This window comes from Mirounga angustirostris, unplaced genomic scaffold (genome assembly GCF_029215605.1).
Source record: "Mirounga angustirostris isolate CCGP_5_RB_7025 unplaced genomic scaffold, mMirAng1.0.hap1 SCAF_6, whole genome shotgun sequence".
Classification (NCBI taxonomy): Eukaryota; Metazoa; Chordata; class Mammalia; order Carnivora; family Phocidae; genus Mirounga; species Mirounga angustirostris.
This window is the reverse complement of record NW_026991714.1, coordinates 140,978,010-141,004,672: the sequence shown is the minus strand read 5'-3', so window position 1 is coordinate 141,004,672 and position 26,663 is coordinate 140,978,010. Positions and strand designations below refer to the sequence as shown.

The 26,663-nt window shown below is 44.5% G+C and overlaps 1 protein-coding gene and 1 long non-coding RNA gene across 2 annotated transcripts; one reads left to right on the top strand and one right to left on the bottom strand.

Annotated features, from left to right (window-relative positions):
• Positions 1-1,657: 1,657 nt before the first annotated feature.
• On the bottom strand, positions 1,658-26,341 carry ENO4 (enolase 4). Its single transcript, XM_064595317.1, has 14 exons — positions 26,177-26,341; positions 22,300-22,428; positions 21,364-21,554; positions 18,550-18,695; positions 16,258-16,427; positions 16,032-16,163; positions 14,405-14,458; positions 13,124-13,180; positions 10,883-11,050; positions 8,608-8,733; positions 6,880-7,075; positions 5,143-5,210; positions 4,493-4,610; positions 1,658-2,303 (listed from the first exon to the last, which is right to left on the bottom strand). The coding sequence occupies exons 1-14, from the start codon at positions 26,339-26,341 to the stop codon at positions 2,149-2,151; spliced, it is 1,875 nt and encodes a 624-aa protein (XP_064451387.1). The 3' UTR covers positions 1,658-2,148.
• Positions 2,269-6,948, top strand: LOC135364802 (uncharacterized). The gene is made up of 3 exons (XR_010412585.1): positions 2,269-2,602; positions 4,761-4,797; positions 5,728-6,948. It is a non-coding gene; the product is annotated as an uncharacterized LOC135364802 (long non-coding RNA).
• Positions 26,342-26,663: the final 322 nt, after the last annotated feature.

Below are 26,663 nucleotides of genomic sequence, written 5' to 3'. Positions count from 1 at the left end.
GGTGGCGTGGCTCTGGCCACTCACCAGCCACTCCTCTTTCCTCACCTGCTTTGTTAACAAACGATGTGTTGGAAATGGAGTAGTACAGGTACAAATGGTTGTTCGTTCTCTTTCCAGGCCATCGTAAGGTTGTAGGTTAGGTAAATGCTAGTCCATGTTACAGAATCCTGGATGATTTTTCTGTGTGTGTTGAATCGCTTTCATCATGGAACGACGTCAGCTCATCTGGCAGTACTCTGTGGAGAGGGGACAGCTGTCCGTCATCATCGCTGACCTTAGAAGGATCATCAAGCAGCCTTTATGTAACAGATTCAATTGGTTTGGAAGTTTCTCCCTGGCACTAACATTCCCCAGTCCTACTGTCACTGATTTACATGGGGTATGAGTAGTCTCTTTTACTTCTTTTATAGGTAATAACTTCTATATAGTGTATGTTACATGTTTTATACCGATGACATATTAACATATACGTATGGAGAGAGAGAGAAGATAGAAGTGGAAACTGTGTTCATCACTTTGAGATACTAGAATGTTCCCTCTCCGTTGGTGACCCCAGTCAAGTGAGGAAAAGGTGGATGGGCTGTGCCCTGTGTTGAAATGAAAGCCCTGACCTGGTTGAGGTAATAAATGACCTCTTTGGTTAATTTAATTTTGTTACTGACTTAGTTTGTATATTTTTGCTCTGGTTCCATTCATTTAATTATAATTCATGCTAAGGATTCCAGGGCAGACTCTCCAGTGATCTCCCCTTTTATTCCGTGTGTGTGTGGACATGTGCAAAGGCTACGTGAACACCCAGTCATGTCCTGCCCACCTTTAAAATGAATTTTTCAGGGGCGCCTGGGTGGCTCAGTCTGTTAAGCATCTGACTTTTGATTTTGGCTCAGGTCATGATCTCAGGGTTGTGAGACTGAGCCCCAAGTCTGTTGGAGATTCTCTCTCTCCCTCTTCTTCTGTCCCTCCCCCCACACTCTCTTTCCCTTTCTCTCTCTTAAAACAAACAAACAAACAAAAAAAACCACCCCATAAATAAATGGATTTTCCTTCCTGTCTCTCGTACCCTATTATGTGATGCTAAGCCTCAGGACAGGCAGTAACAACCACAAACTGAGACACGGTTCTCGCAGCTTAGATGCCAACCAGTCCTCCTGCCCTGGGCTCTGAGAGAATGTGCCCCTGAGCCAACTTCAAATCATTGCTATGAGCATAAGGCCCTGGCTTTACCATGAGGCCATCAAGTTTCCCTATGGGCACTCTTCAAAAGGAAAAGTTCCTCAGTGTACTTAGTAAAAACTTACAGAATGTATCCGAAATCTCAACTTAGCCAACGCTCCTATAGGTCAGTATATAACAATTTTTATAATTCTGGAGGAAAGCAAATGGTAACTTTAAACAGAGACTCTAAAATATATAAAGCGGTAGGACATTATTCTTTCTATAGGTACGTGTTTGAATAAATTTATTTCTGGTACTTTTCTTCTATAACCCTGATACCGGCTCACGAGAAGCATTTCGTCAGCCTGTATGATAGATCATTTTTAGTCCCCCGTTAGATGCTGTTGCATAAATAATTGAGCAGTTAATTACCTTAAGATTATTTATCCATTTACTGATGGGTTTATTCATTTATACTTCTTTTTCCAAAAAGGATCTTAGGACACCCATAAGCATGTAAGTAATATAATAAAGATGAAAATGTAAGAGGAGGGAAGCAGGGAAAAGGGAATTAAGGGTAAGGAAGTAAGAAGCAGCTGTTTGGCTGTTAAAAAAGCTGAAGTTCTCACACTTCTTCCTGCACGAGGCTGGCCACAAAAATGTGCCTGTGCTTTCGGGCACCGAGTGTGCGCTCAGCAACAGGTACTGGACTCTCTTCCTAGGTCGTGGCTCCCCGAGGGGACAGGAGAGCTGGTACACAAACGAAAGCCCCATGGAAATGGGATGTCTGGAAGACAGCTTACAGGTGTAATTTCGGGCAGAAACCCTACATATCAATGTCACCAAACAGTGAAATCACAAGAATAAAAAGAGCACGCTGGTTAGGGATGTTTTAGAGCAAAGCCTCACGTGAGGACACACTGGGGTTCTGGGGGTCTCATGCTAGCGGTGTGGCCGAAAGCCGGGGTGTCCCCAGCCCTGTCCAGAAGACACTCATGCTTTGGCCGATGACTCCATCACTTCTGTGGGGAAGACGGGCTCCAGGAGCTCGGGCGGCTCACCAGCCACGGTGGCCGCAGCCTCGGGTGCCTCGGTCCCCTTTTCCGCTTCGTCATTCAAGGGAAAAAATGTGTGTTCTTCATTGAAACCTATTCAACAACAACAACAATAAAGTTTAGTGTCAAATCCAGTGGTGCCGAGTTTGATGTTTTTTGTTCTGTGACGTAAAGGAGACTATCTTCAGGACTGCCCAGAGGTGTCCCCTCACCATTAGAAAAGGTCCTGGGACCATTTAGAACTGGGCCTGACTTTGCTCAGACATTAACTGTGCAATACACTTGTTTTGCTCGGTCTGCATGGTGCCCTCTGGAACATTTGGTGCGCAGTGGACTTTGGGCAGAGGCTTAGCGGAAGAGGAGCAGAGGAAGAGGAGAGGCCAGTCCACTACGTGAGTACAGACCATTGCCAACTAAGCATTCCCACGCGGACGACTGCAGACTCAGTTCCAGTCGGGTCCATGTGGGCAGTGACAGTGCTCAGTTAATAGCTGAGCTTTTACAGGATTTCCTACTTCTCTCAGTGGGGAGATCCGTCTTTCCAGTTCTGGGTCCCCTTCCCATTTATCGACCACTGTCAATAGGGTGTATTGACCACAGGCCAGTGACAGAGAAATTCTCATCACAGGCACACCTCCGAGATCCCGTTGGTGTGGTTCTGGACCACTGCAATAAAGCAAGTCTTGAGAATTTTTTGGTTTTTAAATGTATATAAAAGTTAGGTTCACACTATGCTGTAGTCTGTGAAGTGTGCAATAAATAGCATTATGTCTAAAACAATGTGCCTACCTTAAATAAAAATACTTCATTGCTAAAAAATGCTAACGATCATCTGAGCTCTCAGCGAACCACTGATCATCATTTTTTGCAAGAATGACTAAAACAAGACACAGAGACATGAAGTGAGCAAATGCTGTTGGAAAAAATGGTGCCCAGCGATTTGCTCAACGCAGGGTTGTCACAAACCTTCATTCTGTACAAAATGCAGTATCTGAGTAGTAAAGCAAAGTGCAATGAAATGAGGCATGCCTGTAATCTGTTAATCTAGTCCAGAATGCCCAAGGCTTGGCTCTGGCCCCGAGGGAGGGGCTGGGCCTCCGGGTCACTATCCTTTCTGATGCCTGGAAGCTGCTGGTTCTCTTGTGGTGAAGTCTGGCTGGAGATGTGATGGGCCATTTAGGAACTTAAGGCTTTCACAAGTCAGGATGACATTAAAAAAAAAAAAAAAAAATCCACCAGGTAATACGTAGGAACAACATGATTTTACCTATTTGAAAAAACAAGCCCTGTGTCACACACTGAACAACAAAGACTAACTTTTGATTGCTCTAAAAGAATCTCTCAATTATATTTTTATTTTCTATGACGCTTAGGGTGTGTTTCCAGGTCATGACATGTTAAACATGACAAATTCCTAATTACAATTTCTATTGGCTTCTTTATTTTTTCAATGTATATCCTGAGGCCCCACATAGGACTACTTGCTTGCTGTCATATGCAAGAACTGGTTTGCCCTACAGAACAGGCCCTAATACATTTATCATTTAATAGATTTCAGGTATAGCATCCAAGAAAATTTCATACTTTGTCAATACTACTTAAACACTTTTTTCCCAGCATAGTGATTTGTTTATTCTATCGTAAAATGCAAACTGTTTTTAGAATTACAAAGACAATAACTTGGTCTCTTTAAATACCTCTGTGTGCTCTGCACCTGTTTTTGGCCATCACAGCCCTGTGAAGGGTAAAAATGCATCTTTGGGCTATTTTTCTCCAATTAGCCAGTACACAAGTTGCCTTCTATGCATGCAAATTTGCAGAGGTTTGACTTCCTAAATGATTGGTTCGTTTCTCTCGAGACCACAGCCTTATTATGACGTTAAACTTAACATGCTGTCTGCTTAAGTACAAGGAGTTGTTTTCAAGAATCGTCAGGAAAACATCTGCCTTTAGCTTTTCAGGGGCTGTCAGAGAGACCTTAGCTATAATTTGGACCATAACAAAAGGTAGGCTTGGAGATTCCAATCAATTAATTCTATTGAAAAGCACCATGCAGCTTATTCATCCAGAAGAAGGGCGAGAGTTTGAAACATCCAGGTAAATAGATGATCCATTAAGAAAACAATGCACATTGTGGCAAATGCCACCCTAGTTTTGTCAGCACTTAGTTATAGTCTTTGGATTCCCCTGCCCTCCTGCCGAGGGCCTCCTATTCCCCTTCTTCCAATCTTTGTTCTCTTATTCATGGCTAAGTGAAAACAAAACAAGAAAGCCGCACGTACCCAGTGTTCCATTCTGGACAAGTTCTTCCTCTATAGTAAAAAGGCGGTTGTACTTAGTTACCCGCTCGCCGCGAGAAAGACCTCCCAACTTGATAAACCGGACACCGAGTCCGATGGCCTTCAGGGGGGTAGGAGTGGGGGGACAAAATTGATATTAAACAAGAACTCACGTTTTGCTAAGATACAAACAGCTCTTTAGGGAGAAAGGGCACTGGCACTGTGCTGTTTTGGTTTTTCTCTTACAACTTTGTATTTTATCTTTATGTAGGTAAGGTGGCCTGCTTGCAGACCGAGAGTGGCAAGAGGTAAACAGCATGACTACGTATCAGATGCTTTACTCGTCATGTGAGCACGCTGATCTTATCTAAGAACGTTGTGGCCTTTCTCGCTTCATTTTAGGCGCTAAGATTGCAAGTGCACCCCCCAGCCATTTAAGTGTGCTCATCATTCTCCCAGGACTTCAATTTTTCTTCTTTTTAAAAGTTCAAAGATTAGCTCTTTGCAAAAGGTAGCTGGCTGGGAGGAAGCAAGTCTATTTCATAAAAGGTTACATGACTTTCTCCGCCAAAGACTGCATTTCTCTGAAATACCAATTCGTGATAAAAGCAGTGTTTTGGCAATTCTGCAATTGACCAGCTTTCAGTACTTACCAAATCGACCAGGCTGTCATCAGACGACTCTCCTTCTGTACTTCCAAAGACAGCGATGCGCTTCTTACCTGTGAGCAGAGGAATTCTTTTCAGGTTTAGATGGCATGGAAACCATGAGCATAAGGGCATATATATGTATGTATATATAGAGAGAGAGATATATGCACACACACAGACAGACATGTATGTATGCGTGTATATGTGTGTATACATATATGTGCATATAAATACAAATGTATGTGTATATATGTGTAAATGTGTATACACACACACACATGAGCCTCTGGAACCAAAATTTAAAATTTGCCAAGATTTATAACGTTCCTGGGAAGAGTCAATGATTTGACCACCAGAGAATTCTGACCTAAACATTTGTATTTTTACTACCCTGGTTTTATCTGTTTATCTCTTTCCAGTAGCTCAGATGCTAAATACTACACGAATGCCAAATTTCATCAGATTTAAGATACCATAAATTGTAAGACCTTTAGGACCACTGAAGGGGGAAAATGCTCAGATGAGGTTGACCTGTTTCTAAGACCACAGCTGTAAGACATGACTCCATCTTGTCCATGTTCACTGTAGAAAAGTGTGCACCTTTGAGAAGTGCAAGGGAGTCATTTGGAGAGCTGATATGCCTTACTGGATTTCGCAACTCATCGTGGAGAATTATATTCAAAGGAATCTGTCGTTCTGAATGTTAACTGACTAGAACAGCAGTGTTGATGGTCCTTAATCCAAATTTGAGGAGCTCAGAACCCCCTGAAGTTTGCCAAGTCTACAAAGAATGCAAGCCAAGGTTCTTTCTCCAGAGACGGTGTTTGGTGTTTCTGAGGCAGGAGCTACAGTGGCAGTCGAGGTGGACGACAGCATGCCTGCTGAGTGCTGGCCCCTGGAGGAAAGGCCAGGGCTGGGGCCTCCCATCGATCACCTACAGGACCGCCCTCCCTGGGCCCTAACCTGGGCCGTCTGCAGGACAAGGGACACAAGCACACTCCATGCCATTGTCTGGCACCAGCCCAGGCCCCTGGCCGCCAGCCTGGCTCTGAGCCCTGCTCCAGGTCTTAGACAAGCCTTCTGCCTAGTTCCTGAGACCTACTCATGTTTCAGGCACTGAAAAAGACTCCTGTGAACTCAGGGGACTCTATGGTCCAGTAGGGGGGCCACCAGACATTAAATATTCGTACACGTAATTGTGGCCAGTACTACAAGGAGAAAGTACAGGGAGCTATGAGGGAGGTTCAGAGCAAGCAGGTAAGGGTGGGGGAAGCCAGGAAAGTCATATATATCTGAAAAGGTTTCCTTTAAGGAAAGACGTGAAGGATCCGGAGTAGTTAGCCGAGTAAATGGTACAAGGCAAAGCACGTTCACAGACCTCACACTGGCAAAGAGTTTGAAACTTGTGAGGAATTTTTAAAACCTCAGGGCGGGCAAGCGGGATCACTGTCCTGTGGTGTGAAGCTGATAGGGCACTGTCCTCAGCCACACCTGTGGGACGGCTCCCCCTGGGGGGGGGCCTCCTGGGCTGGGACTGCGGTGGGACCCCCGGGAAGTCGATCGGTGAGCTAGCTGCAAATGGTCTCCCAGTAGTAGAGCTCTCACAAACGGCTGGAAATCTGCTTTTCTTCCAAGATTCACACCATGCTTTTTATTAACTGACAAATTGCATCTTTTTGGCTCCTTGTGTAACCAAGCTCAGTTCCTCATGAGTCTTGTAGACCTATTACTTCTACTCACTGTCAAGAAGATTGGTTATTTCCACCAAGTCAGACATCGTGGTTTGGTTGGTATGTTTGATGATCAGCCCGCTGGATTTGGGGGTGCTGATGTCGCCACCCTCTAGAAGTTTCGAAATGCTTTTGGATGCAGCTTCTGCAATGATGTAACACCTGGAACCAAGAGCATTACAGATGCTGTCCCACTGTTCGGAGTCCTGGGTAAATATTGAAGAGCCGATCGTTACAATGGCTTAAGCATGATCACAAAACAACAGGAACCCTACAGCTCCTCCTCAGAGTTAAACACCTTTCAGAGATCCACAAAACAGTTTTCTGTTGTTTCTGCGGCTGAATGATGCCTGAACCACAGCCACACAAATTAACTAGCTTCATTCAACAGAAACTTCAAATGATTAAATTTGAGCTTAAAGATCTGATGGATAAAATGTTTAACACACAGTAAATGCTCCACATCGATTCTGAAGTCCTTTGAACCCAAGCTATTCCTACCCACTGAATTATCCATAACACCACCAACAACTGGCTGGCCAGAAGATTCTACTGTTCTTTCTGGTGAACAGAAAACAGAAGGAAATGAGCCTGTGAGGGCTCTAGGCTCTCCTTCTCAGCACTCTCGTTTTTACTGGGGAGACCATCACATGAAATGAAAGACTTAGGGGCGCCTGGGTGGCTCAGTCGTTAAGCGTCTGCCTTCGGCTCAGGTCATGATCCCAGGGTCCTGGGATCGAGCCTCGCATCAGGCTCCCTGCTCAGCAGGAAGCCTGCTTCTCCCTCTCCCACTCCCCCTGCTTGTGTTCCCTCTCGCTGTGTCTCTCTCTCTGGTCAAATAAATAAATAAAATCTTTAAAAAAAAAAAAAAAAGAAATGAGAGACTTAGTGTTTTTTAACTGATGGTCTACAAAGTCTCCCACGCCACTGTACCCGATTCCGACCTATCCCACCAGAACAGCCCAAACACAGGCCATCTTGCCAAAGGAAAAGCAGCCGAGGCCAGAGCCCGGGGACAAGGCCTGGAAGACAGGGGCCAACAGGATACAGAGCTGGGTTGCGGCTCGGCGGGCGTGGGGCTGTGGCGCGGGTGGTGACAGGACCGGTGGCCGAGCGAGGCCCTGGGACCCCGAGCGCGACGCAGCTCTCTTCTCGGGCCCCACCTTCAAATCCGGGCCTGATCTCCGAGAGGGCGGGTCTGTTCAGTGTATCTAATGGTTCTCTCCACGCCATACCGTCAAGAACTTAAGTTTTGGAGTCTCCGAGCGTCAGGGAGAGCACGCGAACAACCCGCGTGGGATGCCGTAGCTTGAGTAGATGGAAGAACCTCACCATCTGAAACCTTTTTAAAAATCCGGCTTTGCGACTTCCCTGCGTGTGTGGTAAGTAGATGGAGGTTGGGCACATGGGGCCCAGCCGAGGTCAAGTTTCCGGTCGTGTTAGCATGGGCGTGGGACGGGCCCACTGGCAGGTGGCTGGCTGGCTGTCCCCGGGCTGCTTGTGAAAACACGGGACCCCCCCTCCCCCGACTGCCCGGGAAGAGCTTGTTCGTTCTGCACACAGGCATACTCCCAGGCCGTTGTGCTTGGGCTCTGTGCTTGCTTGGTGCGTGCCCCATTCACCTGTGCTGAAGGAAAGCCCCTCTGCCCCAGCCCAGATGGCAGTGTTTCCAGCGACCAAGCCAAAAGAATGAGATTTTGCTCTGTGCTGTTATAAAATTCAAGGTGACTCCCGTTACCTCCTTCCTGAAAGGATCGATTAAGGCGATAATTGAAGGGAACCTGTTGATCAGATCCACGTACAGGTCAACCATCTCCGCTGCGTTTTTGTGTGTTCCCAGCATCACTTCATACTTTCCTCTATTCTGGCAAGCGGAAGGACAATAACAAAATAAAGATAAATGAGGAATTCCTCGAAGGCGAAAGGCGGGATTCCCATTCGCGTTTATTCATTGCCTACAAAAGATTGTAAACATTCTTTTCGGGCTGTATTCCCATGAGACATCTGTGTACTTTTGTTTAAGTATCTGTTAAATATTAGCCTGGGGAAATCACGTCACCATTCCTCTTCATGCCCCATGGAGCTCCTCCCACGGACTTCAGATGAAGCTTTCTCCGCACAAGACCAGGTACACAGTAGCAGGGGACTAATTTCTTACTTAGGCTTGTGACGGGCCATGCTGGGGTCCTCGGGCGATGACATGAATTTATAAAGCGGGACAGCAGTGCCTAGCTTCCCACTCACCAGAACCCACCACCTTTCCACTCTCAGTAAACAAACAGCTGGTCTCCTGCACCGTGAATATCCTAAAATTTGAAAGCAGGGTGAGGCTTTGGAGATACGAACAGCCACTCTGAAATGCCCGGTGACCCATGTGAAGGCATCTCCTTCTCAGGTAGTGTGCATGCTCTACCAGTACCCATATGGTCCCGAAGGAGTTCTAGGTCAACTCCATTCATTTGAAGTCTGGAAAGCAACCCCCGTCATCAAGAATGGAAGTAAACGGGGCTAAAGGATTGAGTGTCGTCTGTCTGCAAAACCTAGCACGGATTTCCAAGTCTGTGTTCAGGGATGCCCCTGGGTTATTCAGGTACCGGGAAGGAGGCAGGAGGGAACAGAATGACTGGTTTGCTAACGCCTTCCTGCTATGGCTACTGATGGAATGGATCCCATTGGAATTGAGCAGGTTCCAAAGAAATCCATACTTGAAAGGATTTTATACTTTTCTCAGATTAAAAAGCAGCCAGAACTTTTAGTTTCTTTATTGCAAAACCTTGAAAATCCTATCTTGTCAGTAAAGAAATGCTAATGACGTTGAATTAACATTGTAAGAATTATCTGATATCAAGCTAATGCATTTCACTGAATATAAGCAAAAAATACCCATTCCAGCCCAGCACTAGCAGTCAGTATATTCATAGTTCTTGGTATACGTTCCTGATGAAAACATGCAATTATTTTTCGTAATAGTATGCCTAGGAACCAATCATTATGTGGAGAATAGGAAATTACATTAAACCTGCCTTCATGCATGTAGTATCTTTAGAAAAGTTAAAAGGGCTTAGAAGTCAGCTGAAACTTAGGGTTCTTATATGCTGTTCAAGTTTTCCTTTGAAGTTAAAAGAATTGCGAATTAAAGCGGAATTGTCTTTGGCCACGTCCCCCGAATTTGACCTTGATTACCAAGTCACCACAAATGTATGTCAACACGCTGGGCATTGTATACAACACAGGCTCTGCATTTGTGTATTCGAAAAAGGGAAGTATGTGTAGAAGACAGACAACTTTTAACAGTTTTGCGAATATGCCAGCTTCCCAGGTTGAAAGGTTAACTGCCGCTCTGTTATCCTAAGGAAGTGAGGACTGCAGCTTTTAAAAAAATGAACCCATTTTCCATTCTTTTTAAAATAATTGCCCCCCCCGTGGTGTCGTCTCCGGGTGAAGTTTCATCGCTAAAGCTCTGTCCTCCTAACCCAGGCTGTGGATAACACTGTGGATGGGCTTAACTGGATAAAAATATATTCTCCATAAATGTCAACAACTTGGAAATATTTTTATATTTAAAAAGTGAGTCACAGCAGAAACTCAGAATCACTTACTTGGCCAGAAGGCTTACCAAGTTACAGTTACAACGGATCCATTTTCCGTGCTCGACAAGTTCAGCATCTACCGGCCAAATGAGTGAACTCAGCAGAACATACCAGTTTGTTATTTTCAATAGCTCTCACAATTGCAATGTAAGCAACCCATTTTAGCAATTTTTGTTACAGAATTTCTGTGTGTAATTATTTTGACATTTTCTGTTAATTTTTAAAATTTACATGGTTACGTTATTTTCTGGTCATTAGCTAACCTGGCTTTTTCGACTCCATTTATATGTGGAACCCTCACACAATATTAATAAAAGCAATAGGATCTGTTTGGAAAATATTCAGATACATGCTTCTTTTGAGTTCTAATTTAAAAATAATGGGACCCAACAAAAAAGTAAGTGTCCTGGAGCAGAAACTTACATAATCCATGAGCTCCTGTGCAGCGCAGTTGATGGCTAGGTGCAGGTCTGTGCCCATGTCCAGCCCCAGGCTCGCACAGATGCCTTGTATTAGGATCAGCGGCTGCTCTATGGTGTCGGAATTAATGGTCAAACAGCCAAGATGGGACATCTTGCCAATGATGGGCTGCTATAAGACCGAAAGCAAATGATGCATATGAATATAGAGCAGTAAAGGTCCTGGAGCTTCCTGGTTATAAACTAGGCACTGCTGACAACCAGACACAGCACTCTGAACATGTGGTCCTCTGAGTCTGCCTTACCCTTATGTCCGGGTGTCCCTCATCTCTGCGTGAGCTTTGGGCATATGATTGCCCAAAGTGTCTGGAGTAATTTTCCTACCTCCAGGTTTCAGGCTTGACCTGGGCCCACTCTTTTCTCTCTGGTGTGCCTGTATAATGTCTTGATCAGCTGTGTCACTGTAAACAGGCTGGCCTGAGCCGCAACCCCAAAGTGGGTGAAACTCCAGGCTGTCCTTGTAAATGTCTGTGTGGCCTGTCCTTACCTCTGTCCTCCTCCACCCACTTCCAAACCTGCTCTTTCCTGTGTTCTATTTTCCTTTTGAAGAATGTAAGTGTGAACAGGGAACCCTCCTTCAGGAAAGGTTTTATTTGAATAACGGCAGAAGATCTCTGCTAAAACAATGCAGCACTGCGGATGGATTTCCGTGGAAGAAGGTTTGGCACCCAGAGCAGCCCAGGGAAAGGCAGCCATGTGTTTCTGGTGCAAGGTCAGCCCTGACGTGCCCTCCTCGTAAGTTGCCACCATGAATTATAACACATTAGAAGCACTAGCAGTGATTCTGAAGGGTGTGCGTGCGTATGCACGCCAAGCTGGAGGGCAAACATGAACCTAGACAGAAATATCCCATTTCTCTGCTGATCGCACTAGTTAATTATAAGAACCACCTGACATTCTTAATGTCAGGGACAGGAACCCTTTATTTGGCAAAGGAATAGGTGGGGAAATTGCCCTGTATCAATTGAGTTTTGTGAGAGTCTTCTAAGCTATAAAAGCATCACTTATTTAGAGCTTATTAAATGCCAGTTACTGTTCTAAACACTTCCCATAAATACATTTACTCCCTATATCAACCCCCTGAAGCAGGTACTATTATTATCCCATTTTACAGAGCGGTAAGTAACTTGGAACAGATTTTAATCCAGGAAGTTTAGCTCCAGAGTTCATGCCTCTTAACTGGTAGTGGCTGCCTCCCTAGAATCTACCATTTAACCTGTTTCTAACAGAAAAAAAAAAAGGAAAGCTGACCATGGGAAGGGCTGATCCTGGTCTGAGTTTCTCAGAACACAAAGGACAACCTGCTGGAATGAGGCGGACGTCGCTGACATTTGGTTACTTGGTCATCGTGCCCTGGCTCTCTTGAGGGGTCTAACTTCAGAGTGTTGTGCTCATCCCAACAGATACAACCGTCAGGTACTTAACTTTCTGGTGTGTTTGTTCACACATTTCTCTCTCCCAGTGTTGAGGAGGCGTTTAACTTTTCATCTTTACTAGCCCCATTGCCACTTGCGTTGTCTCCAGGATTCTTACTGGTTATTCCAACTATATTGTTGAAAGTTCAGGCGTCTAAGTGGTGTATCTGCCTGAGCACCCACAGTCACCAAAGCTGTTGTGTGACCAGGTAGAGATGGTTTCCTAAGGCTCTTGAGCCACCCTGGCCAATTTGGACAATAACTGTTTGTCTGAGGCTACGGACAAAATCTGAGCTCCAGGGATGGTTCATCTGAAATGGTGCTTGGGTGCCTCTTCAGGACCCAAAGAAAGAAATGGCTATCCCTTTGTGCCCTTTGTTTCTCTCTTACTTGGTAGGGGTAAGATTAAAATCAAAAGCTTTCTATATGCCTTTCAGCTGGTTAGCAGAGATTCACCTTCCCCAACACTTCACCTATCAAGTTTCAACTATAATCTATTATATTGGACTCATAAATGCTTCTGCACACCCTCTGAGCTGTCCGACGGAGAGACAACTGCTGGCCCGGCAGCCTCTGGCCAGAGAGGTGGGGCAGAATGACATTCCAGCTCTGGGGTCATCGGGTGTAGTGCTCCTGGAGGAGCATGACTGTGTAGTTTCCGAGTGCATTAGCCCTGCTCCTGGAGCACCGTGACTGGGGTTGGAACGGGCAGGGAGTATATAAATGAATTGTGTCATACTGAAGTGTGGTCAAGAAATACATAAACTTACTTGACCTCTTTTGCTTCCATTATGCCCTTTTTTGGTCTCTGTTTTTGGAGGAGGGGGCTGCGGGACAGAAAAGAGAGAGAAAAATCACTTGCCATTTTCAGACATGCCTGTAGCAGCGAGCAGAGCTTCAGGTCCTAGGGCCGGCCCACTGCTCTGGGGCCTGACCAGTCACACTGTGAATCACACACACCACACCCCCCCCCAACGCCCCGCCCCAACACGTAGGGACCATTCCAGCCCCTCCCGATTTTGAAAAACTCCAAACTGTTTCTCACACTCAGGTACATGTTCCCTTTAGTTCATCCTTATATTCTGCCTCCATTCATATAAATGCATTTCTACTCATATAAATAAAGTATTATTCACTCCTGTGACATTCCCTCCTTGCCCTCAGGGAGCAACATCACTGTGGGATCTGCCTTTAGACTGTTTTGAATATTGTTTTAAATATTGTTAAGGTACAAACACTTTCTCCGCAGGGTGGATTTGACTTTTGGAAACAACCAAAGGTCATTAAATCTGATGAATCTGGTATGTGGAATGTCATTTGAGATGAGAAGCAAAGATACTTTCCAAAGATGATTGGTCATTTTCAATACCCACAACGTGGGGTGTTGACAGCGTTCTGGAGCAAGGATTCAGCCTTTAAAGGATGCATTTTAATACCCAGCATTTCCTGGCTCTGTAAACTGGGGCATGTTTGTCAAGAATCAGCAGGGCTCACACTCGAGTACATGCAAATACAGTTCTCCTGCTTTTTTGCACTGTGGAGTCAGCTGCACTTTCTATCCCCTGGTAAAAATACCACGCTCGGGAAGCAAATCAATGTGCAGGGCAGGAGACATATAGTGGTGAACAAGACAAACACGGGCACAACCAGGGACTCATACTGTCATTGTCCTGCCGCCGTGGCTTCCCCCCTCGAGGGCTGCCTGGCCAAAGGCTCCCGTTTGCCCAACCGGGATTCTAAGTAGACACCAGAGCCTGTGCCTTAACTATTACACTGAACTGCTTCGCACAGCCTAGGGACCAATCTTTGCAAATCCTAAGGGATGATCTTAGCATAGAGCCAGCTGATGAGATTGTCAAGTGCCGTTAGAAACTGGATCCATGGCCAATGAAGGAACGTATATGCTTGGCTCGTATGAAAAACCTAAGGCAAATGAATACATTTTACATATCACTAACAACAATATTGAGTTAATTTCATAATGAAGTATAATTTGTATCCTAGGAGATGTCAGTATCAGCAATTAGATACCATAGATTCTCTTTACATACCATTTCAATTGTTTTGTTAATTTGTTTCTGAATTTCCAGAAGCATCTCCACACCCTGTAAGTAAAATAACCGTGATTTAGTAAAATAACCGTGATCTTCCACAACTGTAGTCTAGAAACTTTAAATATAAAAACTTAGAGCACACACTGGCTATTTCTAACTGAATATTTGTAGGGTCCCTGATAAGGTATCCTGGTTAGTAGATGAGATGTGGTCTACAAAATCAGAAGATGAAATGTTAATCTTCAGCCCTCAATTTTTATTTGGTTGGATATGAATGAGGCTCTTCTCAGTATCCTTTCTTCATTGTTCAGGACTGACTGGTTCAGTTGGTTGGATCAAGTCAGCTTCATTGTCTTTCATAGCCTCTTGACCAACCCTTTTGCAATACATGTCATAGGTCACCAAGGGATTCTGCATGACAGTGTTTGAATCAGTATAAAGCTGCCGTCACTTAAAAAAATAGAAAAGTATATTCTGATGATTGTGGGATCTGCATATGGAGACAAATAAAGGATGGCATGCCAAGTACTCTGGTACCCGAATAGCACAACAGAACGTAACTGCAGGAAAGATCCTGGTGCTAGGTCTGACCACGATCTGACGGATGGTGAGCCAGCTCTGAAGTCCTACTGTTCCACAATCGGTGCATCGTGAGGTAATGGTTATTCTCTTTAAAAAAGAATTCTTTATCATGAAGAAATTATCTTGAGATTTAAGAAAAAAATGATTCTCACTAGCTTAGGTTAAAAATATCACTCAATGTATTACCAGAGGGGATGGAACTTCCTGTACTTTTTTCTGAAAACATCCACTACAGAACATGAACGTAAGTTCTTCCTAACACCTAATTGGTAGAATATTTCATGAAGATTTAAAGAGGGCATAGGGGCTCATTCAGGCAAGTGAAGAACAAGTAAGTATAAAGAGGCAACTTAGGATTCCTTCATTCTAGAAGCATGCACTGAACCTCTCTTTCGTGCCAGGCAGTCTGGTCGGCCCTGGAGCTCTTCCTGAACAGAACTGGCTTTTAGGAAAGAGCCAGCTTCCTCCTGCTGCCACCACAGTGCTTGGCCAGTAAATAAAGATGCCTCGACTCCCCCAGATAACAGCTTTCCAGCACTATCCAGCCTGCCAAGTTGCTCACCCAGGGCTCCTTAGTGAGCCACTGGCACGAGTCAGTGTCGAGGGGAACCAGAGATCGAAGGTGGCTTAAATGTGCCCCTTGTATTTGAGGTTTTGCTTTTTTCCTGCTTCTCTGATTTCCTAAAATATTTTTTTTCATTTTATATTTAATTCTCCCTCCCTTGGTGTCATAAGCCTTGGGGACCTACACTAAAGACTCCTCGATGATGGAATATTATTATTATTTATTTTTTTAAGAAAAAGTAGTGTGAGGGGCACCTGGGTGGCTCAGTCGGTTGGGTGTCCGACTCTTGTTTTCGGCTCAGGTCATGATCTCAGGGTCCTGGGATCGGGCCCCATGTTGGGCTCCATGCTCAGCCAGGAGTCTGCTTGAGATTCTCTCTCTCCCTCTCCCCCTCCCCCTGCTCATGCTCTCTAAATAAATAAATAAAATCTTAAAAAAAAAGAAAAAGAAAAAGTAGTGTGAGATAATAGAAGGTACTTGTTTAGCTGTTAATCCAGGATGGGGTATACAAATCACTTCTTTCATTAAATTCAGCTTCCCAGGTGATGACTTCCCACAGCTGACCAGAGACACCATGGGCAAAGGTAGAGTTAGCTCTGTGGGCTGTTCCTGGGAGAGGGAAAAGCACGGAGAAACAAGAAACACAGTTCACTGGCGTTGAGATGCTCACGGGTCCTTGTAATGGAATACAGTGGACACTGACCTGATGGTGCTTCAGTAATGCGATATTTAAGTAGAGGGGGTTATTGTCCAGGATGGCACTGGTTTTGGCCACAGCTAGTGACACGGCCCCTATGGCCATGCTGCCATTCAGTACAGGTTCAACGGATTCTGGGGGCACAATGGGTTTCTCTGTAAAAGTATCATTCCTCCCTGGAGGGAAAAACAGGGATAAAAGATTCCTTTCAAGGATGTTTGACTATGATAAAACTATATATATATATATATATTTAAAGATTTTATTTATTTATTTGACAGAGAGAGACACAGCGAGAGAGGGAACACAAGCAGGGGGAGTGGGGGAGGGAGAAGCAGGCTTCCCGCGGAGCAGGGAGCCCGATGTGGGGCTCGATCCCAGGACCCCGGGATCATGACCTGAGCCGAAGGCAGATGCCCAACGACTGAGCCACCCAGGCGCCCGATAAAACTATATATTTTAATGCTTTGCTTACAGATGTGAAGGCCCAGAGTAAAGAAAGGGGGGAAACTGAGGCTGGGGAGAACATGTTCTCCACCTCAACCCCCCAAGAAGTTTCTGTGTGACTTCACTTACGACTCCCGAATGTTCAAATCATCCGTAGCCATGGATTTTGCCACTCCAAGAAATTTTCAGACATTCAATATTAACTCCTTCGACAATCATAAAAGGGCAAGTACTGTTATCCCACATTCACGTAGAAGTAAACTAGGGCTTAGAGGGGTCAAGAGACTTGCCCGATATCCAACAGAAAGTGAATGAAGAAGATCTGGAGAGTCTTTGAATTCCAAGTCCTTTGTTTTCTACACCCACCATAGCTCCTGTGTATCCAGCTTTCTATTGAACACGCCTCTTCATGCGTGGGTATCTAACTAGTAAGCTTGCTGGCCAACCCCAAACAGATGCCTCGTTGTATTAGAAATGGCTTCCAGATCTGGCCACCCACCCTCGGCCTCACCCACCTTTCACACTCATTTGTTCCCAGCCACCCAGCCTGCTCAGGTGCCACACCATGCCCCTCCCCCAGCTGCTGGCCCACGTCAGGCAGGTAAGCCAAGTGGAATAAGGCACGGAACCCCATCACACGTAGTAAAGGTTTAGCAAATTCCTGTCCCCTCCTCCTTCGTCCCTTCCCTTACGCTCCGAGTTCTGTCAGGCAGCAGCAACCGCCAAACGAACACCCTCTGTGCATCTCTAGCTGTGATTCAGCAGCGGCCAACCCCCGGTTCATAGAGATGGGTCTTACATGATTCTTTTGCCTTGGGAGACTCTCCCTCCCTCCCTGGGCCTCAGCATCTGAATCTAGGAAATAAGAAACCGTGTCTCCATGGTTTCTTTGATCCCCTTCCTGGTTCTGGTGCCTTCTTATTCAAGGGAACCCATATTTATTGGGTGTTTACTTTATGCTTTGGCATCATGCTAGGCCCTGGTGGTGCTAAATTGAATGAGACATGATTCACGCCCTCAAGATGCCTGTTGGAAAGACATAGAACTCTATTTACAATACTAGCAGCAGCTCCAGAATTAACATACTAGAGGGGCTGAAGTTCACAGTATGTTGGAAAGCATGGAACAAAGGGCCATGATAACTTTGATTATTTGCTTTAAAATAGCAAAATCTTCCAATGAAAACTTTTTTTTAAAAGATTTTATTTATTTGAGAGAGAGAAAGTGAGTGACAGAGAGAGAGAGAGAGCGAGCACGAGCAGGGGCGAGGGGCAGAGGGAGAAGCAGGGAGCTGATGCAGAGCTCCAATCCCAGGACCCCGAGATCCTGACCTGAGCCGAAGGCAGATGCTTAACAGACTGAGCCACCCAGGCGCCCCAAGAAAACTTTTATTAATATGTTATTAATAGGACTGAGAAAATGTTGGTTATTCATACCAAAGGATATCACTAATCTTTATAATATGGAGTGGCTTTTGATGAGCTAATGAATATTTTGGGGGGCAGTTAAAGGTCCCCCATGCCACTTTCCTTTTCCCTGTCCCCAGCATTGCCACTGTCCAGTGCACTTTGCTTGGTAAGTGCTCACCTCTGGGTAAGGAATAGTTTTTCCTTACAAACAAAAGGGAGGGTGGGGTGGAGTAAACCCCTGCCCACCCAACATGCAGCATCCAGCAAGGAAGTGGACGGTACCCGGGGGGGGGGGGGGGGGGGGGGGGGAGGGGCGGGGGGGGAGGCGGGGGGAGCCCAACCTAGGTCTGCAGCAAAAAGACTCTAACTGGAAAGATAGTCCGAGCTTCAGCCTTTCTTCCTCACACGCTAGTTATCAAAGGTTCTGCAAGGAGCTACTGACCTTGCCTTTGTCCCCTTTTTTTGGCTGCGGGAGGAGGAGGTGGTGGTGGTGGTAGAGACGAAGGGATGAGCACCGCTGGGTCTTCCAGGCCCCTTTCCAGGTCTCTCCTCTCTTTGTCTTCTCGTACTTTATTTTCAAAGAATGTCCTTCATGGCAAGAAGATATGGCTTTACAGTGAATATCACTCATAATTTTGGTCAGTTTCAGGGCTGACTTCCATTCACTATGTTTCAACAATTAACTCTGCTTTTTTAGCTACTTAAAAACAAATCAGCTTCACTTTCCAGGGCCCCAAAATAATGATGCTGTTACAAAACTGTGTTCAAGAGCTGAAATTAGTTTTGGCCTGGAAATAAAGGTTTAAAGATTTTAAGTGCTTGTTTTTTTTTTTATTTGAGCTTATTTGTTTATATATTTAAAGTAAACTTTGAATATATAATTTGATTAAGGGCTACTGGATTTTCTTTTTGAATAAATGACCATCAAAAGAAAAATGAGCCAAGAATAGACAGTGAAATATATAGTATAATGGGCAAGAATTCATTTTCTTTTTTTCTTTTTTTGGTGGGAAGAAAGCCTTAAAATGAATAGTTAAAAAACAACAACAACAACAAAACAAAGCAAAAAAAACCTCTGAGAAGTCCCAAAAGGGACATACAAAAATAAACTCAAAATGGATGAACGACCTAAATGTGAGACAGGAATCCATCCAAATCCTAGGGAAGAACACAGGCAGCAACCTCTTTGACCTTGGCTGCAGAAACTTCTTGCTAGACACATCGCCAAAGGCAAGGGAAACAAAGGCAAAAATGAACTATTGGGACTTCATCAAGATAAAAAGCTTTTGCACAGCAAAAGAAACAGTCAACAAAACTAAAAGGCAACCTGGAATGGGAGAAGATATTTGCAAATGACTTATCAGATAAAGGACTAGTATCCAAAATCTATAAAGAACTTATCAAACTCAACACCCAAAGAACAAATAATCTAATAGAAATGGGCAGAAGACAGGAACAGACATTTCTCCCAAGAAGACATACAAATGGCCAACAAACACATGAAAACGTGCTCAACATCACTCGGCATCAGGGAAATACCAATCGAAACCACAATGAGGTACCACCTCACACCAGTCAGAATGGCTAAAATGAACAACTCAGGAAACAGCAGATCTTGGCAAGGATACAGAGAAAGGGGAACCCTCCTACACTGTTGGTGGGAATGCAAACTGGTGCAGCCACTCTGGAAAACAATACGGACGTTCCTCAAAAAGTTAAAAATAGAACTATCCTACGACCCAGCAATCGCACAACTAGGTATTTATCCAAAGGATATAAACATAGTGATTTGAAGGGATACCTGCACCCTGATGTTTATAGCAGCAATGTCCACAATAGCCAAAATATGGAAAGAGCCCAGTTGTCCATCGACAGATGAGTGGATGAAGAAGATGTGGTTTATATATACAATGTAATACTACTCAGCCATCAAAAAGAACGAAATCCTGCCATTTGCTACAACAGGGATAGAACTAGAGGAGGGTATTATGTTAAGTGAAATAAGTGAGGCAGAGAAAGACAAATACCATATGATTTCACTCATGTGGAATTTAAGAAACAAAACAGAGGAACATAGAGGAAGGGAAGGAAAAATAAAATAAGATGAAAATAGAGAGGGAGGCAAACCATAAGAGACTCTTAACTCTAGAAAAAAACTTAGGGTTGCCAGAGGGGAGGTGGATGGGGGGATGTGGTAACTAGGTGATGGGCATTAAGGAGGGCACGTGATGTGATGAGCACTGGGTATTATATGCAACTGATGAATCACTAAATTCTATCCCTGAAACTAATAATACAGTATATGTTAGCTAAATTGAATTTAAAGAAAAAATTTAAAAAATAATTAAAGGATGTAATCCAGCAAGTCAAGAAAGACGAAGATATGGGATTGAGGAAGTAGGAGGACGATAAAGCATCTCTGTAGTAGGCTAGAGAGGAACCAGTCCAGATGGGAGGTTTGAGGAAGAAAAATTCCAGGAGAAAAGGAATGTAATAAAGTAGAAGGTCTGGAAAAACTACGTTGGGAAATAAAATTAGGAATATGATCACAGCAGAAGACAAAAAAAAACCCAGAAAACCAAAAACAATTTGAAAAAATATTTTTATAAAGGTTATGATCCAACTCTGAAGCAAACTAAAATGTGATGTTCTGTGTAATTAAGCAAGTGGTGGAGCTTAGAGAAAGACAGAATCCAGTTGACTTTTGCTTGGCCAAGAGGCTTGTGGCATTGGACTTGCACAAAAGGAACAGTAACGTTCACCCTTCCTTGGCTGGGCACTGAACAATCCTGATGCAGCCCTAGCAACCACTTCCTTGGTTTTCACGTGTTAAAGTCAACCTGTGGGCAAAGCATGCAAAACCAGTTTGTGGTTGGAGGACTGACCATGAGCATCACCCATTGGGACTCTGTGAAAGAGTATGAAGCCCTCAAAGGTGGCATATGAGGTGGGGGGGGGGGACAGAAAGGACACCATCTGGGTTCTTCACTTAATGCTTTTCCTGAGAAACTATTGAAACTTTTACTGAATCCTACGCATGGAAAAGAGGCGGAGAGGCCTGACGTCGCCTCACACAGGCACATTTTAAAAACAAGGTTTTCAGAAGAGCGCATTTTGCTGCTTTCGCATGGGCTTCTTACTCAACTTCCTGACCGTACCTTCTAGATATGACAGGCCTGTTTTATTGGTGGGTGAAATAAAAAGAAAAGAGCTACTATTTGTACTGGACGCTTTCATTTGCAAGCGCAAGATCTACCTGAGCACCTGGTCCACCTCAGCCTGGTTGGAGGGCGCCAGGCCCCGCAGCTCCTTGGTGATGGTTTCGTTGACCCACTGCACAGCTGTGCTGACTGCATTGGACCTTTCCGCTTGCTCCGCGTCCACCAGCTCGGGCGAAGTGTTCTCGTGGACTTCAAAGTGCGTTGAGATCACCACCGAACATATGTTCTGAAAATAATATAAACGTGTTCTGCATTTTCCCCTCCCTCTTACAGAAAGGAAGAAATTGAATGTATCCAGCTTTTAAGGCACATGATATTTTATCACCATTTCAAAGGGAAAATGAGAATATATAATTTTCTTTGAGATATTTTTATAACTGTTGAAACTGTATGGAACCTAACTTCAGGGAACATTTAAAATTATCACCTTAAAATACACTTATAAAAATCTTACATTGAACTTCATTTTTATCACTACCTCTCCAATAAATAGCTAAAAGGATACAGACTTAATCATAATTATTTGCCTCCCAGAGACTGTAGCAAAATTATTTCTAACAACTATGTAGCAATTAAAGTGAATTATTACAATTATGAAAATGAATTTTTCTTTGTGTAGATCAGCCCACATATCTATAAATCTATATAAGTCTATATATAAACATATGAATCTATAAACACACCTATAGATTTATAGAACTCATCACATTAATGATGTCCGAGTTTTAAAATTATTTTTGCCCCATTTCTCCATCTTGGATCATCTTCAGGCTAGCATGTCATGTCTGTACCAATATGCTTGCTTGTATGGTTCATGCTTTATGTACATGACTACCTACAACTTGTGTGTATGTGTATATTTCACAAACGCTGAATTTCAAAACAGTAATTTTCTACAATTTAGACAATAAATGCTAATAAATGCAATGGAACCAGGACACAATAAAGAACACATTTAAGCTTCTTCGTACCTTGGGAAAATTTTGAATGGTGCAGAATATTTCCACTTGTAGGGTTGGAAGCCCCAGTCCATCCAATACTTTTTTCCCCACTACTTTGCATATGGTGGGAGGCTTTGCAAGTTTAGAAAAGCAGTTTGCCTTCAACACACACAAAAAACAAAAATTACAATACCATGACTAATTTATCTTTAAAAGGTCATTCACATTTACTCTAGTTTCTACTAAACCTCTCCCTGAGTGTCCTCCTCATGCGGGAAGGGGGCGTGCTTTAGGCTAGCAACTGCCCTCACATGCTGAGATTTGGATTAACCTGATGTGGGGTCTCCAGAATATGGAACAATCTGTTCTCTTTTGAACTCTCAGCAGAAACTCACATACATTTCTTTCTTTTTATTATTATAAAATGTGAATTTATTTATAAGCCAAATGAAACATTTGAACGAAGTTTTAAAAAAGGAAAACAAAAGTCTTTTATTCTTATAGATTTATTTAAAAAGCAGTTTTAAATGACATAAATCCACAATATAATTTTAGAAATCAAATAAACTTCTCCATTTTACAGAATAGTATCTAACAAAATATAAAACTGTAAAGCATCTAAAACATATATTTATAGTTTTTTTTAAAGAATAGATCATTGTATTGGCCACTGTTTTAAGTGTATTACCCACATTATTTATGCCTTGTAACGACCCTATGGGATCAGTAGTATTTTTAAAATCTCCACTCTACAAATGAGGAAACTGAGTATAGAGAGATGAAATATTTTGCCCAAGATTGCAAAATAACTGGCTGAGCTGGGATTCACCTCTAGGCAGGCTGACTCCAGAATCCATGTCAACTGCTATCAATTGATGGCGGAAAGGGAGAATGACATGAAGTCTACCTTCAAATTCATAGCATTTTAGGAAGAAAAATAAGCATGAGGAATGTGGTTATACTTTTTACAAGTCAGGAATATGAGGCCCACACTAACTTTGGCTATTCCAGAAGCAGATAATCTTCCATCTGCCATGTTGTCTTCCATTTCTGTTTTGATGATGGTGCCTCAGAGTGAAATTTGTAGCACATATGAATTTAAGGGAGGAGAAACAAACAAAAATAACTCAGGATTGGAGTCTTAGCCATATTAACTTACTTTGAAACAAAGACCTTTGATTTAATTAGATGATTCCAGCTACCCAATGGAGGAGCATAGTTGTTTGAAAATTATTACTTAGTTTCTCTGAAGAGACTCCTATATGGAAGCAAACTGTCCATCAATCATGACACACTTGGGAATGTTTTCACATACATTTCCTAGAGACCCCATGTCACTTTTTAGCAGGCCCTAACCCATTCTGCTGTCCAAGATATGGAAGTCAGCTGGTCTCTAGAACGCTGTGATGTGAACTTTGGAAACCTTCTGGGGGCCCCTTTTTATTTCTTCCCGCGAGGCATCTGATATTTTAATGGTGAAGGCTTCTGCAAAGGCCATATTTCACTCACCAGCAGTTCACGCCCAGAACGTGTTCAAAGAGGGTTGATTGGAACATTGGTAATAGCAGTTTCATTGATGTGGGAAAGCAGAAGCCATTTGGAAGTGATCCAAGAAAGAGAGGGAAGAGAATGAAGCTGAAGCAGAAAGCCCACTCAAAAAGCCTGGGTAAAAAGATTCAAGATGAGAAACGCCAGAGGAGCAGGAACTGGGAGAGTAGGAGGAGGAGGAAGGGAAGGTGAAGGCACACCCTCCTTGACCTCTTTATCGCCAGATTGTATTGGGCTCTTTATCTGCATTCATTACAGACCAGGTCTCTCAAAATCCAATGACCTCAACCTACATAATAGGTCATCTACTACTCATCAGCTCACAGGCGGTGCCCTAGCACAGCTAAAGCAAAAGTCAATTTTCAAGCCATCCATATATATATATATATATAAAGATTTATATATACTCAGTTCCTCTAGTATGTAACAGAAGCAGAGAAGAAATGGCATTTGAGCTGAACATTGGAGAATATGTAGTATTTCACTGGGCAGACAAGGGGGAGAAATCAAGGGCAGATACAAAGGAATATGATAAGCCAAGGGGAGGGAAGGGAGGAACTTCAGGCTTTAGGGAATAGTAAGGAGCCACAGGAGGTTTCTGAGCAAAAGAATGATGGTCAGATTAGGAATCTTGCTCTGGCAGCCACGATTCAGGTTGGGCTCGATAGAGGGAGAAACTAAATGAAAATACTGATGGCCAAAACCCAGACAGTGATAAAATGAAAAGGACATTGTCTTTTTGCTAGTCCAGCTCCTGAACATCCTTCAAAGTCCAAGCCAAAACTTTCTCAGACGTTACAGCCTACAGGGATCTTCCCTACCCCTGAATTCCTTTGATAGGCATACAGAGATCTGTCCCTCAGTCTAGCACAATCATATATCACCTTATCTGTTACTCCAGTTATTTTATATTAACAGTGGTTTTTGTCCCTTACCAAGCTCCCAGAGAGCTGTACAAACCAAAGTCCTGGCTGCCTAGTAGACTGGGAAGAACATTACATTGAGGGACCCGAGTCCAAGTTTCTAGTCTTAACTTTTGCACTAGGTAGCTGTGAGATAAGGTCTTGGTGTCTTTGTGAAATGAAGAAGTTAGACTAGTTAACTTAAAAGAATTCATCTAGTAACAGACAGTGGAAAGAGAATGGAATTCAGAGTCGCATTCATTCACTTGTACCACAAGTAAGTGCTTGAGTGTCCACTATGTACCATGCAATCTCCTTGGTACTAGGAACAAAGACCTGGTTCGATTTGTCACTGTCATTCACTGTGTCCCTTGGGAAAATCATCTAAATTCACCGGGCCACAGTTTCCTTATTTGTAAAACGGAAATCATAATTTTTACCTCCCAGTGTCCTAAAGATTAAGTGAAATAACATAAATCACATAGCACTGGGAGCTCAGCACATCCCTCCCCACCCCGCCCCAACATACAACTTTCACTTCTAGGCCATGACTAAGGAAAATAAACATTCATGCAACATTCTCCATATCAACTGCCTCAACAAGGCGTGGTTTTGAACCTTGAAAACACACTGTGCTTCTTTACTGCATTTACATACTCTGCTGTCCCAACCACACTGCCTTCCAGAAGGAAGGTGTTGGCTAGTACTTAACGGATCTGTAAATGAGAACACGCTTGTTTGTTTCAACTGCTCATTGCTTAAGGCTAAGGTGTGTGCCCGATCTTGTGCGGAGCACAGGGGCTACGCAGGTGGTAGGAAAAGGCCCCTGCTCTCCATGAAGCTCGCAAGCCTGGGGAGGGTCTCATCACGTGCAGGAAATGTTCAGGCCAAACGGGCAAGACTGATGTGAATTTGGAGTTTGGGTAGCAGCTGGTCAGGTGGGGACAGGCATCCAGGATGAGAAGGGTGCACACTGCAAGGAGAGCACAGGCTTGAAAGTGAGACTTGGAAGCAAAGAGAGCGGGCTGGGCATGAGGCCTAGGGTAGGCTGAGGCCAAGCTGAGGCAAATGCCAGGGCACTCATCCGTGGTCAAACGGAGGCCGCTGCAGGTTGGCAAGCTGAGCTACGCGGTATTAAGGTGTTTAAAAAGAACTGGCAACCGGGCGGACCGGCTCAGAGGTAGCGAGGAAGCCTGCCCGGCCCCGAATGCGCCTAGACCCCGCTTTCCTCTAGCAGCTGCCTGTCCACCACTCTCTCTGTCTCTCTCGAGATTCCTCCCGCCCGGGTTTCCGCACCGCTTCTCCCTTCGCAGTCGCCTCCCCGCAAGACCATGAATCCCGAGCCCGCGGCGGCGGCGCGCGTGCGCGACTCTATGGCGCAGGCGCATGGCGTTGCCGCAGCGTGGGGCGGGGGGAGAGGGGCTGGAGGGAAGAGGGTGTTTGTCCCAGGTCCCTACCAGGTGCCCGTAGACGTCGGCAGGCTGGAGGTAGAAGGTGGAGTTGAGCAGCTCTTCCAGCCTGCGCGGGACGTCGTTCTCCCGGTAGTACTCCATCGCCTGCTGCTTCAGCCTCTGCAGCTCCCTAGTGGTCCCACAGCTACGGCCGCCGCCGCCTTCTCCCATGGTAGGAGATTTAAGGCTACAGCTGGGGTTAGCCTGGGGGCCTGCGAGCGTCCTGCCCGTCGCTAGGCAACGGAACGAGATTCCCGACCCCCCAGATCTCGCGAGGCTTCCAGCCCGGGTTCTTGCCGCGGCCGGAGGTGCGCATGGCTCCGCCGCTGTCCTCCCTCCTCGCCTTGAGGGAATGGGGTCGGGGGCTTGGGCTCCTTTAGTCCCGACGCTTTTGCTCTGTCGGTGTCATTTCGACCACTTTCCCCGATAGTAGAATTCACGCTCTCAGGAAATGCTTTCTGCCGAAGCGTGGGAGCGTGGTCCCCACGGCCCC

Excerpts from the sequence above, each read along its gene's own strand:
- ENO4 (XM_064595317.1), bottom strand. The coding sequence starts at position 26,341 with ATGGGAGAAGGCGGCGGCGGCCGTAGCTGTGGGACCACTAGGGAGCTG. Across the intron at positions 16,428-18,549 it reads AAAAAGGGGACAAAGGCAAG|GGAGGAATGATACTTTTACA; the intron begins GTCAGTAGCTCC and ends TTTTCCCTCCAG. Across the intron at positions 16,164-16,257 it reads CATTACTGAAGCACCATCAG|GAACAGCCCACAGAGCTAAC; the intron begins GTCAGTGTCCAC and ends TCCCTCTCCCAG.